Source organism: Adiantum capillus-veneris, chromosome 3, assembly GCF_014529385.1.
Source record: "Adiantum capillus-veneris isolate H3 chromosome 3, ASM1452938v2, whole genome shotgun sequence".
NCBI classification, from domain to species: domain Eukaryota; kingdom Viridiplantae; phylum Streptophyta; class Polypodiopsida; order Polypodiales; family Pteridaceae; genus Adiantum; species Adiantum capillus-veneris.
Window position 1 is genome coordinate 87,255,481 of NC_140933.1, and position 14,627 is coordinate 87,270,107.

Below are 14,627 nucleotides of genomic sequence, written 5' to 3' on the forward strand. Positions count from 1 at the left end.
GGTTAAACTTTGGAAATGTAAACTCTTGTTGGCTTGTGCTTGTAGATGTGGACGCTCGTTGTTTTGGAAAATCCTTAGTATAGTGATCCTTAGCTTCAGGGCAATGTCGGCAAGGAGGGGACCCTTCTGGTAAGGGACATTCGCTCTGATAGTGCCCATACTCCCCGCACCTGTAGCACAAAATTGGCCTATTTGAGGGCCGAGGTGGTCTCGGCCCTTACTGCATTGGACCGGATGCTGACGTATAGAAGCTTTGGGGAACTGAAGGAGTACTAGCATGATAAAAGCTGGGGGATGTAAAGTTGTTGTGCATACCTTGCATAGAGAGGTGTTGTCAGCAGAGGTGGCATCAGGTTCTGATGGCTATATGGTGACACCAGGTTTGATGCAGGTGTAAGCCCTTGTTGGAGAGAAGGACCTAGACTTTGTTGTATCTGTCGTAATCCCTTGATATAGTACCAATCCTTGTCTTCATGCCCAGACTTCTCGCAGAAGTGACAATAAGCCCGAAGGGGGCAGTCCTGTGGAGGATGTCCTGGAGAGCGACACGAGCTGCACCATACCATAGCCTTAGTCTCCTGTTGAGACCGCAGCTCTTCTAGCTCTCTCTTGATTTGATCCAAAGCCTCAAGATGTGGGGGTTTCTCCTGGCGAAGAGAGATATTTTTCTCCTCTTGAAGAGCGCGTTGTAGTTTTAGGGCTTCAAGTTCTCTACGTAAAGAAGTCAATGGATCAACAGGACTTTCCGAAGACATAGAGGGGGTTTCTATGTGAGGGGAGTTGTTGAACAGCCTCCTAACCCCCTCTATCCTAGTAGCAGTTGCGATGAACTCCTCCAAAGTGGCGTCGGGTCACAGACTCTCTCGGAGTTTTTGTTGAGAAGTTTTGGGAAGCGCCTTCTCCACCATGAATTCACCGGGTTGCTGAGGAAGCTTGGCAACCAAAGACTTGGTCTTAGTCATAAGCTCTGCAAAAGTCTCCTCTGGCTAGAGCACCATGTCGGCTAACTCATCCAACACCTTCTCCTGGTAGTCACCGGGCCTGAAAGCTGCACAGAACTGTTGTCTTAAGGCTGCCTAGGTTGCAAAATGGTTCTCTGCAAACTAGCTGTACCATTTGTTTGCTAAGCCATCCAAGGTGGATGGAAAGAGTACCAGATAAGCATCTTCCCTGTTAAGACCACGACCCCTACAGAGAGATACAAACCTCCTTGCATGGTCATCAACATCTTCTGAAGAGAGTCCTTTGAATGTAGGGAACTTGATGTTTACCTTAGCCAAAACGCTAGCCAACGGCTCCATGGCTCCTTGCTGAGCCTGTTACTTAGTAGCTTGCTATAGCAAAATAGGAGAGAGCTTTACTGGAGAAGGTGATCTGGAAGATGTGGAACCAGATGAAGGAATGGGTGATGTATGTGGAGGTATAGGTGATGAGGTTGATGGACTTCTACTAGGTACCAAATGTCGTCTTCTATTATAGTACTTCAGAGGGCTCAGTAGTGCGCTTTGACGCTCGACTCACCGCCTTGTATGTGTCATGCAGTGACCACCAATCCAACCAACCTTTGGGCAAAAAAACCTTGAACTGATTGAAGACTGGTCTAGACTCTACTAGACCAGGCAAGTGACTAGACCAGGCTGGACCAGGGACGAGGAGGACTAGACCAGGGACAAGGAGGACTAGACGAGGGTCGAGGAGGTCTAGACCAAGGACGAGGACAGGTTGGACCAGCGCGAGAGATGACTAGGGCAACAGAGGACTAGACCAGTTGGACCAGGCGAGAGGAGAACAGTGCAAGCCAAGGTCGGCGAAGCTAGCAAGGTATGCGAAGCTAGATAGACCCAACTAGCTTCAAGATTTGCACCTCAGAGAGTGAGATTTCAGTTGAGGTCCCATTGTGATCGCCAAAACGAGAGCACCTATAGCGCCGAAAGTGTGTCGTGCTCTCTACAGTGGGTGCTCCTCAGTGCAATGTGCGTGACAATCTCACTCAAAATAGATTGAAAACAGGAAACAATAGACAACGACTGAACTCACAGAGACACAACAGCAACAGTAGACCACAACAAATCACTCGACTATCTCAAGAACTGATACAGACTCTGGCATGGCAGCACACTCAACTCCAGCCCAGGGCTCACAGGTACAATGGGGTGTCGAGGCTCAGATGTGCAGGGATGGTGAAGACGTGCTGTGTGTAGACTCACTCTAAACGACCACGTGAAGATGATCCAACTAGCCCAAAACGACTACTCATATGCACAACCATAAAGAGCCACCAACGGCTCATAAATGTCTAGTCAGCTAAGCCTATCTCCAAACTGAGTGGTGGTGGTGACCTGGCCACGATGTCCACTAGACCACCGTCGGTACCCTGCCACGTGTCACCCCCCAGCCCAGAGGGTCCGTCTAGTGTGAACCAAACGCCCTGCTACACTCTCAACCAGCATTTTTATTTTCAAAGCCGCACTATTGTAAGTTGAGACACTTTTCCCAGACACCGTCTCGAACTATCCTCACCTGTATTCTATCTAGTAATAATCCTAAACTGTACCGAGTTTATCATAGCCAACAACCATCAACATGGCTCATCAAGTCATACATACATGAGGAGCAAAGAAAGACAAAGAGGTCACCTTTACGCCAACTTGTTCCATAAGAAGTGCAAGCTCGTATGGAGTGATAAATTTAGACCATTCATGGGTCCCCTTAGGTACCTATATTGCAATGGAAAGAGTGAAAACTTTAAACAACTTCAATGCTTAAGAATCAGCCAAAATAACTAAATTATGTAACCCATAATAGCACTCCTTAGAATACTAGGTTCTTGTATCAAATAGACATGCAATCACCCAAAATGATATTGGCTAGGAAACACAATCTCATGCAGCATTATACCCGTCTTAGATTGTATGTATTCTGGCCTACTGACATGGGCGCATGAAATTTCAGCTACTGATGTGTCCATCATCGAATGGATGCATGAAAAAATTGCAGGTGCTGACTTGTTTTAGTCATCGGAGGAGGTTCAGTCTTATTATTGCTGACGTGTTCGACATCCGTGGGCTACATGTGTTTATTACGCTATAGAAAGTGCTACTGATGGAGCGCTCACATGCAATGCCCACTGACCTCTAACTGCATAGATGTGTATATCAAGCTACTTTGTATTTTTGTGGCATGATTATATAGAAGGGATATTTGATGGCGAATTTGTAAGTGTAGGTATGTATCCTTGCAAACCATGTATTTATGGAGTGGGCGGCGGTACATGGTACAGTCGTACGATGAAATATGGCAAAGGGTTGTGATGTTTTTTTCAAAGAACTTCTAAAAACTATTTAATAGGTCGTTGTGTTATATCACATGGTCACACAATACAATTATTGGTGGACAGACTTAATTGGAAAACAAGGGCATTCGTTCTCTGAATGGAAACTTCTTTGAGAGGGGTGTTAGCTTGGTGTCGAGAACCCTTTTTGGTGAAGTCAACAAGCATATTTGGCATTAGATGAAGCCTTCATTTCTGTCCTACGTTCTCCCCATTACAATGAATGTAGGAAAGTTTTGCAGATATTGTAGCATTATAAATTTGGTTGTTTAATCGAGTACGTTGACCTTGCATTCCTATCAAGCTAACCTTCTATAACTTCAAACTAAAAGATTGAAAGCCCTTTGACAGAACATGCTTTCAATATGTAAAAAATTTCATTTGCAAATCTTGATTCCAACCACAACTGTTGTTTTAACACTTAAAAACATTCTTTTACATCCAAATTGATATGATCAATTGCTCTTGGGCCTTTTTTCGATGACCTCTCATGCTCTTTTCCACTTGACGGACAAGGACTCAAAGTGAAAGATTGGCTTACATTTTGCATGCCCCACAAAATGAATCCCAATGAGAAAATTAATAAAGCAAGCGCAAGCTTGACACGGTCATTGTCCATGTGCAAATACCAATTTCTTTCAACCCTTGGGACATTAAACTATCATCAAAGAAAGGTGGTAGTTGTTGACAAACTATAGAGAGGCTGGTATTTATAAAATGTAACAAAAAGTTTTCTTGTTTCATATACTACATTAAGGTCTTACAAAATTGGCCTTGTAAAAGTAACAAGATGATGGACAAGTCATGTGAATGGTCTTTTGAAATAATTACAAACTAGAATTTTTTTGGTGAAACAAGCACAAGGTTCATTAGAAATTTTTCGAGTGTTTAGGTTGGTATGTTATTTCTCAAATCTGGATAACATAAACAACCATTTTTTCTCTTGTTGGACTATATTAACTTTCAAAAGCCTCTATTGAGATCTAAAACATGGCTTTCACCCATACGGACTCGGATATATAAGAACTTGGAATCTAACCCAAGGTTTTGGCATGCTTCACATGCTAATGATATCATATTTCTACTATGAGTGCTGCGGTGCGGGTATGTGCTTTATGACATAGCCGCCATAGGATTTGATACATAAGCTAATTGTACATAGATAATGACATCATCTTACTACTACGAGTGTTGCGTGCTATATGCCATAGCCGCTACAGGGTTTGATACATAAACTATGTAATTGTCCATAGATAATGACCATTCCATGTCCATAACCGTTCATCTTATGCCGTAGTCACTACAGGCTTTGTTCCATAGGCTATATAGTTGACAGTGGTATTTGTGGATAATGACCATTTGCCGCTTATAGGATTAAAGACCATTCCAGCCATCTCCTGAAGCTGCATACACAAAACAACTACTAAAAAAACTTCAAAAATCATCTCATTTGTAGTACTGGCACCATATCAATTGAACTAGAATCCAATGCAATAAAGAATACACAATTCCTTTTTATGATTTTTCCAAGAGGAAATTTCAACCAGCATTTTTATTTTCAAAGCCGCACTATTGTAAGCTGAGACACTTTTCCGAGACACGGTCTTGAACTATCCTCACTTGTAGTCTATCTAGTAGTAAACCTAAACTGTACCGAGTTTATCGTAGCCAACAATCCATCAACATGGCTCAACAAGTCATACATACGTGAGAAGCAAAGAAAGACAAAGAGGTCACCTTTAGGCCAGCTTGCTCCATAAGAAGTGCAAGCTCGTCTGGAGTGATAAATTTAGACCATTCATGGGTCCCCTTAGGTACCTATATTGCAATGCAAACATTGAAAACTTCAAACAACTTCAATGCTTAAGAATCAACCAAAAGGACTAAATTTATGTAGTCCATAATAGCACTCCTTAACTAGAATACTAGGTTCTTATATCAAATAGACATAAGCAATCACCCAAAATGATACTGGCTAGGAAACACAATCTCTTGCAGCATGCCATTATATTAGATTGCTCATAAAGATAGATATGACAGTTGTACAGACCTTGTAAAACTGGCAGCCATTCGCAACACTCTCAAGTCATGATAGTCTTGGCCAACAATGGACTGTCTCTAAGTTTCAACTACTAGTAAGGAATACATCTTTGCACTTGCCTTAAACCCTCCCCCCCTCTTTGACAAAAGAACAGCTTGAGAAAACCCTTTTCTTCTGGGCCCCTATGCCTTCAGAGCATAGAGCTCAAGATTAGTAGCATGTTTAATGATAGCCTTTCCCATTCCCCTTGTTCTTTGTGCTTTGCCAAAAGAGTGAAGCCTGCCCAATGTTGTCTAATTCATATGACATGAACATAACAATAGGTAATTCTTCTTCTGAAAAGCATCTTTAAAAAAAAACCTTCTTGTTCCACCAAGCAGCTTTCCAAAAAAAGGAACTTCTGTAAAAAGATGCTTCAAAAGTGATTTCTGTAAAAACCTTTACCTTCAACACTCGATTGCTACAATTCTCAGCCGGATTGCTTTGAGAAGAACAATCATTTGAGCTCTGATACCACTATCTGGCAAGGCGTACTAAAGTCTGGTGCCTCTTTCGTATTTCTTTTTATATTAAATAATCCAGAGTACGACTGCTAGGGAGTCCCTCTAAAGATGTGCAACCATGATAGGCACAGACATGTCTCCTAGCGCCTGGAAAGGTACATCTACTTCAAATACGGCCGGACACAGCCGCAAAACAGCTCTTACTCCCTAAGTTTTGCCTAGGAGATACTGGAGCCACCACTGCATAGAAGATGAAACTCTTAACAATCTCAAGTCTAGAGCCCACGATCTTTACAATACAAACACGAATACACAATTTCTCTCAAAAATCGTTTTCTTAAAGAAAAATTAAATGGAAGTAGAGAGATGGTAATTGGACTATATACGAGTAAAAAAAACTCAAAACAGCTCACAATTATTCAAGATGTCTCACAACGAAGATAGACCAAAGCTCTGACCCAATGAACTCAAAGTATTGCATACTCCACAGATGTGCACAACAAAGACACAGCACACAGACTCCAGAGGTGTGAAAGATGAGGACGATTGCTGAAAACAATAGAAGATTAGGATGAGTGTTGGTGGTAGATCCATAGTCTGGAACTATTGGCAAGGGGAAGTAGCTAACCTGCAACATTCTCTGGTTGGACCACACTAAGGGACAGGATTTCTTGGACTTTAAAAGGCCCTTGCCAAGCCAGGAGTACCTTTTTAGCCCTTTACAGATATTTGGCTTGGTATCACAACACCAAGGAGCCCCCATAACAAACTTTGGTTTTCGAAGATGGCAATCATGACAAGCTCTGCGTCTAAGTTGCTTAATTCTCAGAGCTTGCACAGAGAGCAACTTGGTCTCTTCTAGAAGACTGCTGACTAAGTCGAGACAGAAGTAATTGTTGCAAACCATCTTCATCCCTAACTGTGGCCACATGCAAAGAACCTGCATTGAATTCAAAGGGAGCAATGGCTTCCTTTCCAAAAGCAAGTTGAAACAGAGTACCTCGGATAGTTTGAGCCCAAGTGGTTGGGTGCTTTCCAAAGTAGAGCAATCGGAATCTTATTTGTACTCTTGGCTTGCCATTGGCCAATAGGGTAGTAGGAGCAAGATTTACTGTGACAGGTGTTTTAGTGAGTTACTACCCAAACCTACAAAAGATACTATTAAAGTAGATACCCAGAGTGCAAGCTTTCTGGTCGGAGCTGACTCAGAGGACAATATGATTGGATCCAGGGCAACTCTGACAGGGCTGAAAAATAGCACCAAGCTTTCATTCAGTTCTGGGGGCCTAGACCGTTTTTCACTGCGGGTCATGGCATTCACTGGTACTCTCTCAAAACGAATGACAGAGGTACAATGGTGGAATCACAAAGGTGGCCTGTAGTCTGCTTCCTTTTGTACAGTGTACCCTCTGGGTACGGAACATGTAGCCCTTGGGGCAGTTTAAGAACTCAAAGAAGGATCTTTAAAAAAAAAAAAAAAGCGCAGGTTTTCATTGCAAGGAAAGGTTTGGAACCTGTGAATATCTGAAAATCCAGCCCCCCTCAAAGAGATTTCCCTCTTGAAGAACTGGAGACTGATTGAGATCTCTTGGTGCTAACTTGAATAATTAGAGCAATTGGAAGAGGGAAATGAAACCTTTCTGTTTTTCCGTTTGCCATGCTTCTAAAAAATTTCTCCTTCATAGAAAATCTGTGCCCTATTGCCCAAATTGTTCAATTTTTGTGTATTCCATTGGGTCTGCTGCTCCCATCTCATGATCCACTGGATAGTAGTACAAAATCTTCGAGAGAGAGGCAGCAGCACCTCACTTGAATTTCGAAGGAAATTGTACGTCAGCCTGTATAGTGCTCCTCTAACTCTACCTCATGAAAGCAATACTAGCATGATGAACTGTTATATCTACCTTGCTAGTAATTCCACTTTCAGATTACCTGAAGAGGGGTGGAGCTACTCAATGGCACTCTAGGAACGGTGTATGAGCTATGTCCATATGTATAGGATGCATGACAAATCCTTCCAACAAGAGCCATAGAAACTGGCCCTTATACTAATGGCTGTGGTGGGCTGATAGATGTCCTTGCTGTGTCATGACCCATTTCTCAAAATGTCAGTCCTGATCACCTTCAGACAGAGCGGCTAAGGGGCTGTCAATGGTGAAACCACACCACTAGTCATGTCCTGCAAGATGCACTTAGTACATTATCTGTGCATTTTAATGCTGGGCGAAAACACTGTATGAGTTTTAGGTAGGGCTGTTCTGTTGAGGGAATTCCCATAACATAAGGAGAGAATAGTCACTCCTCTACACAAGGCACCAGTGACCACTCATGCCATGAAAATTCATGTAGTGTTGATGATTACTCCCAATCATACGTGACACCATCATTACTATTTGGCCTCTTCATATGCTACTACCCCTCACAATGATCTTTCCCTTAGGTCAAATTATAAAGTCACATCAAAGATGGAAAACCTGTAGACAACTCTGAAACTGCCCGTAAGCTTGAAAGCAAGTCAACACTCAGTCTTGTTTTACAAGTCAAAATGCCATCCTGCCAAAAGACCAAAAAACCCTCCATAATTTTTATGTTTTATGCATTCACAGACCCATGAGTACATGAACCATATCCCATAAAGTTTAAAAAGAGGGAACGTGGGACAATCATCATAAATTATGCTTACCCAGTGCAGCAGGTGCTCGGCTGCAACGATTGCCAAAATGTATGCACTTAATGATCTGTTTATGGTAGATAGTGTGATAGCTCCATCTGTTTTCGTTAATGCAGACAAGGAATCTAAGAATGCCTTTGGTTCTGTCACATGTTCAATTACCTACACATCGTACAAGATATACGCCCATTGTTCAAATTGAGTTATGGTTAATCTAAAACTTACTACCATTCAGACAGATGAAATATGTCATGCTGGTACCATCAGTTTGGATTACCTCAAGGGAGATGACAGCGTCGAATTGTCCATAGCTTTCTGAAGATAAGTTATCTGTTGCAAGTGTAATATATCCTGTAAACTCAGAAGATCAATCAAAGCAAATAGAATTGGCGAGGTCAGGTTCACACCAGAAGTACAGCAGATATATTCAATTGAAGCTGTTACAGGATCTTTGAGCTGCAAGTGAAGAACTTGCTCAGTCAGAAAAAATAGTACCATGAAACTGTAATGATACGCGTGCAAAATACATACGAACTTGGAGGTCTATTTATTTTTTGTGTCAGAAAACACAGTGGAGGCCTGATTCTAGGGTGTTCGAAATACACAAAAAGATAATGTTGCATTGTGTGCTATACTCGTAATCATTACAGACCTAGGTGCTCAAATTCCAACACAATTTTCTCATTGTGACACACTCGACTTGTACAACAATAACGAGGGGTAAAGAATGAAGGGTTCACAACACACACGATTGTTACAAACTCCTACATCGGACCATGAAGATTTCAGGTTCATGGGACCTAATGAATGCACCAATTTGCTCATTCTTCTCAAATTGCACTCTGAAAGAGCTTGCTCATGTGATGATGACGCTAGTACGGGAAATGGCGTCACTTTGACCGATTACACAATTGGATAACCCTTCCGAAGAAAGAGCTTCTATAGAGGTGTGCAATGGGATTCTGGTAGTCAACTTCTTTGAACCACCATCAGCAACACGTAAAAAACATCGCACGGAATCACAGAATAAAGAAATAGGATCGCTAGTTGCTTCTGCTCCCCCTGCCCCCCCCCCCCCCCCCCCCCCCCCCCTCGCATTGCCACGCGCTGTCCCTCACCTGCCTATCTCGCTCGCTGCCACTTTGCTCGCACTGCCTCCCCCCACCTCAGCCTCCTCACCTGTTGCCCTTCCACCCGTGCCGCCTCTACCTGCATTACCCGCAGCCCCCCCCCCCCTTTTCCTCTTTCACTCCGAACTCTTCACTGCTTGGCCGGGTATCGTCGGGGGCTCCTTGGTTTTGTCGGCAAGATTCGCCCCAAGTTCCAACATGAACACTTTTCTCGCACTCATTTGTAGTAGCAGACAGATGGAAGCTAGTGCTCCGCCTTAGAGGAACTCAGATGAAGTCTCCTCATCCAACCCCGCCAAGCCCACCATCCGACTTGCTCTGTTGCTAGCAGAGGAAGCGAGCCTTGCAGTAGAGGTGGAGCGCCTTCAGGCTACCTCTCTTATCTGCAAGATCATTGGCAGTCGACCTAGTAGAGGTGAGGTGCGCGACCTCCTACAGGCCCGTCTCCTAGTAGAGGTGAGAAAGATCATCGACATACAGCTTCTTGGGCGAGGGTCGAGACACCCACACAATCCTGAAGGTAGTCCTTCTACCTAGGGTGAGTGGCGGGTGGCTCTGCTAGAGGGTGGAGAATTCGGGACTCCCGAATCAGTGCTTCATTTGCAGACAGATGGGCCATTAGCGAAGGCCTGTCCTCGTAGGAGATCTTGAGATTCATCCGCAGCTCGACGCTCTCTTGGTAATGCTTTCGCTATGAGCCGAATGGATCGGGAGGGACAGCCCTACTTGAGGACACCACTTTTGGTATAGGTCTCTCCTTTTGCGTCAGTCCCCCGTGGGCCGATCAGTTTTGACATTGGCCCGACGATGGGATTTCCTTGACCACAGCTTTACCTGATTTCTCGGCGATGCATCTCCCGACCTTGAGGCAACTTCTTTCCGTGTACACGTTCTCTTTCTAGCCGCCAGAGGCACCAAGGCTTTGTATACAGCGGTAGGCTTTTCCTTCCCGTTGTGTGGCAAGGATCACACAAAGTGGACTTTGCACAAAGTCCTTGATCTGCTTCAGGTCCAGGCTTTAGAGTTCTCACACCACACAAGGGACTTGAGGGTGATAGATTTGATACACACTTTGGCTGCTAGCCAAGTTCAGTGTGGCGCCACCAGATGCAGCTGGATGTAGGCATATTGTGGTTCACTTCTTTGCCGACACTCAGAGTACCCCTTACTATGCATATGTACACGAGGATTCTTGGACAGAGGATGTAGCCCTACGAACTGTACGCTTTGCTTGGGCTTGGGTGGGTAAGTCACTACAGACACGGCTATATTGGGGGGGTCGCTCGGATGCGGATTACTCCCCATTCACGCCGGCCTCGAAGATAGCGAGGTTCGTTGCTTTTGCAACATCGATCTTCTCTCACTGATCCCATGAGGATTGTCTCATGGAATGTGCAGGGTTTAGGTGGACCGCAGTTCTAGCGTCAGGAGCTTCAGAGATGACTTGTGGGTGGTATGATTGATATACTTATGCTTTAGGAGCACCATCTTTGTGAGAGTCGCATTCGGCGTTTCGACCAAATTCTGTGTGGCCGCTATGAGACCTTTTGGTCACCAGCTTTTGGGCTTGGAGGCATCCAGGGATAACTATCGTGGACTCATGGCAGCAGGCCATTGTGGGCAGAGGTATTATTGTGCCAGGTAGGGCCTAGTGGGTTACTATGCAGGTTCACGATAGCCTCATGGGCTTCTTGAACATCTATGCGCCCAACCATGCGAGTGCACAAGTTGAGTTTTGGTCACATAGTGTGGAGCTTTGCCTCATGCAGAGCAGTGGTGTGTTGGGAGTGACTTCAACATGCTGGAGGACCCCTTGGATAGGATTTGGAGGCAGCCATGCTACTATGCACGGGGCTGAGTTGGCAGCTTGGGAGTGCTTATGTACGACCTTGAGGATTTCAGATGTTTGGCACCATGCAGGCTTTGTATGACCCCCAGAGAGCCTATCTTTCTCTTGCTCTGACCGCAGAGTAGGGGGCGTGAATCTATCTCGGATAGATCACTTCTATGCCAGTGACCACATCTGTGACATGGGAGGATCTGTATGTATTTTGGCAAGGACTACCTTTTCAGATCATGTGCCAATGAATCTTTGTCACAAACTACGGACGTGTCAAAGCCCTGAAGAAGGGAGCCAACTTGCAGATGTCGGCCGAGGGGCCTAAACCCTAAGAAGAACAAGTAACAGAAGAAGAAGAAGTCCTACCAACTTATAAGGACCCCGTCCGATGGGGCCCCAAGTGACATAAAGGATTATTCTTCTGCCTCGGGTGAGTGGGGTTTGGTTTAGACAGAGCGTGGAGTATTCGGGCCTCCCTAACCAATGCTTCATTTGTCGACAGATGGGCCATCTTGCGAAGGCCTGTCCACGGAGGAGGCCCCGACCTACACCACAGACTCAGCCCTAGCCTGCAAAGGCTGGCCAGCAGCCACAAGCAGAGACACAGCGCACACATGCAGAGCCACCCACCGAGCCTAAGGCTCCAACGGAGGAGGGATGGCAGCAAGTTCGTGGTCGATGACGACAGGGGCCACAACGACAGCCTAGCACTCAGAGTGGTCCTCAGGCGCCTGCCCAGTAGCAGTGGGTTCCGTTTCGGTCCTCTTGAGCAGGATGAGGCCCCTGCCCCAGCCCCCACCTCAGCTTCACCCTCGGCAGCCCCTCCCCCCCAGAGTTCCCCCCTCCTCATCATCCTCTCCCCCGCCTTTTGCTCCTGCCACTTCCCCTCGCCCCTCTACCTCTGCCGCTCCCCTCCGCCCCTCTTCTCCCCCTCCTCCCCCCCCCCCCCTCCCGCTCCAGTTCCACAGTCGACCCAGGGGGCAGGGACATCTCCGGCTACTAGGAGATCTCTTGGCAGCGTCTTTGACACGAGTCGCTTGGCGAGAGAGGGACAGCCTTTCTTGCGACCCCCTCTACAAGTACAGACGTCTCCCTTTGCCGCAGTCCCTCGTGGTCTGACGAGCTTCGACATTCGGCGCCGATGGGACTTCTTTGACTACGACTTTACACGTCTTCTCAGCGACTCCTCGACAGACCATGAGGCAGCCTGCTTCAGGGTTCATGTTCTGTTCCTTGCAGCTAAGGGGATTGAGGCCTTGGACTCAGCGGTTGGCTTCTCTTTTCCCCTTTGCGGCAGGGACCAGACTGAGTGGACTCTTGACTCAGTGTTGGAGTGGTTGCATACACATGTCCTAGAGTTCTCTCACAACATGGGAGACCGAGGAGTTACAGACTTTCTTTCTACTCTCTGGCCATTGGCCAAGTTTGCGGTGACTCCTCCAGATGCGGCAGGATGTAGACACACATGTCCTAGAGTTCTCTCACAACATGGGAGACCGAGGAGTTACAGACTTTCTTTCTACTCTTTGGCCATTGGCCAAGTTTGCGGTGACTCCTCCAGATGCGGCAGGATGTAGACACATTGTGGTTCACCTCTTTGCTTGATACTCAGTGCTCGCCATGCTATGTATTCATTCATGAGGACTCCTGGACAGAGGAGGTTGCTTTACGTACGGCTCGCTCTACTTGGGCTTGGGCCAGGCACTCGCTGCAGTCATGCCTATCTAGAGGACGCTCGGATAAGGATTCATAGTTACAGGGGACGGAGGGTACGGACCCTAGGGACGAGGGACGTGAAACCGGCCTGTTCAATCCAAAAAGGGCGGTAGACTTTAACTTAAACCTTATTTGCTTTCACCCATTTAATTTGTCGTCCACTTTACCTGTACTTTCAAGACACAACAAAAGGGGAAGGGATACAGGCTGCTAGATTGCACCTGTATGAGTAGACCGACACCAGATTGGCCCCTAACTTAGGCGCCCCATTCAGTATTTCTTTATTGTTCTTTATTGTTGTGGTTCCCTACAAGCTGCCCCGCACAAACTTGGCTGAATTTCAACTGTTCCGGCCCGATTTCGGCAGCATAACTATACTAGGACCCTTCACAGTCAGTATTCCCACGCATTGAATGACTTTCCCAACGCATACGGGCACTTTGCAAAACCTCGCGAGAATCTGCAGCACGCTGAATTCTCTGTTTTCAGCCCCGAAAATGCGCCAGATCACCTGTACAGCAGTCCCCTCGCGTCCCCGAACCTCCTGGGGGTATTAGGGACCGTTTAGGGCCAAAACCCTAAACCTGCAAAAATACACAGCAGGCTGTAATTTACTGTTTCGGGCTCCGTTTCGCGTGCCGGTCGCATCCGTAGCAAGTCCTCGAGCTCCCGCACCTGTAGGGCTACTTGCCCTTTGAATCGGACGAGATTTCTGGCGTGAAACCTCTCCGAATTCACCTGTACCTGCGGGGGATTAGCCGCTAGCTACTCCAGTACCTGTGCAAGAGGCTCTTGCCTCGGCAATCGCGCATGAACCCACACAACTGTACATTGGTCAAATGAAAAGCCCGCTAGAGGGGCATAACATACTGCCATAGGGGAGAGAGAGGGCAGTGCGTAGCGTGCAGGGCATCACTCCTGGCACCGCACTGTACATAGGAGGGAAAGGAAGCACTCCATAGCTCTTAACCTGTTGACAGAAGCTGAAAATGAGCCTCTCCCAACTTAAAAATCAGCGCCACTTCTTGTTGCATGAGGAAAGTGCACCAGAAGGTGCCACTTGGCACATTTACAAGCATTTTCCCGTTTCAGGGTTGCCGCCTAAAAATCTCCCAACCGGTTGCCCAGTTGACTTCACGGCAGAGTAAGAAAATGTTCCCCTTGTCATTCCGGAGGTAATGACGCAAACACATTTTCATGTCCCAAAATAGCAGTCCCCTAAATTTTAGGAGATGCTGCCATTGTATCTTTCTAGGTCATCTGACCCCCTTTGTACATTGCAACCACACCCGAAACTGAAATGTAGCCTCTGTAGCAAAGGATTCCACTTTGGCTAACCATAGTCTTTGTCCAACCTTAGTGCTCTCTTGCCCTCAGGCCTAGACTCCCTCTGGA

General features: G+C 46.1%; 1 protein-coding gene across 2 annotated transcripts in view; it reads right to left on the reverse strand.

The window, feature by feature from the left end:
- Window positions 1-4,307: 4,307 nt before the first annotated feature.
- The window catches only part of COQ3 (coenzyme Q 3), a 65,807-nt gene continuing 55,487 nt past the window's right edge, over window positions 4,308-14,627 (reverse strand). Inside the window, exons 5-9 of one of the 2 annotated variants that reach the window (XM_086508845.1) lie at window positions 8,954-9,002; window positions 8,824-8,876; window positions 8,559-8,708; window positions 5,069-5,149; window positions 4,308-4,734 (exon numbers count right to left, since the gene is read on the reverse strand). In XM_086508845.1, the coding sequence (XP_086364971.1) occupies window positions 4,618-4,734; window positions 5,069-5,149; window positions 8,559-8,708; window positions 8,824-8,876; window positions 8,954-9,002 (450 nt within the window). In that variant the 3' untranslated portion in view covers window positions 4,308-4,617. Of the gene's footprint in view, window positions 4,735-5,068; window positions 5,150-8,314; window positions 8,429-8,558; window positions 8,709-8,823; window positions 8,877-8,953; window positions 9,003-14,627 lie in introns of those variants that run through there. The other variant, XM_086508846.1, reaches the window with a different exon arrangement.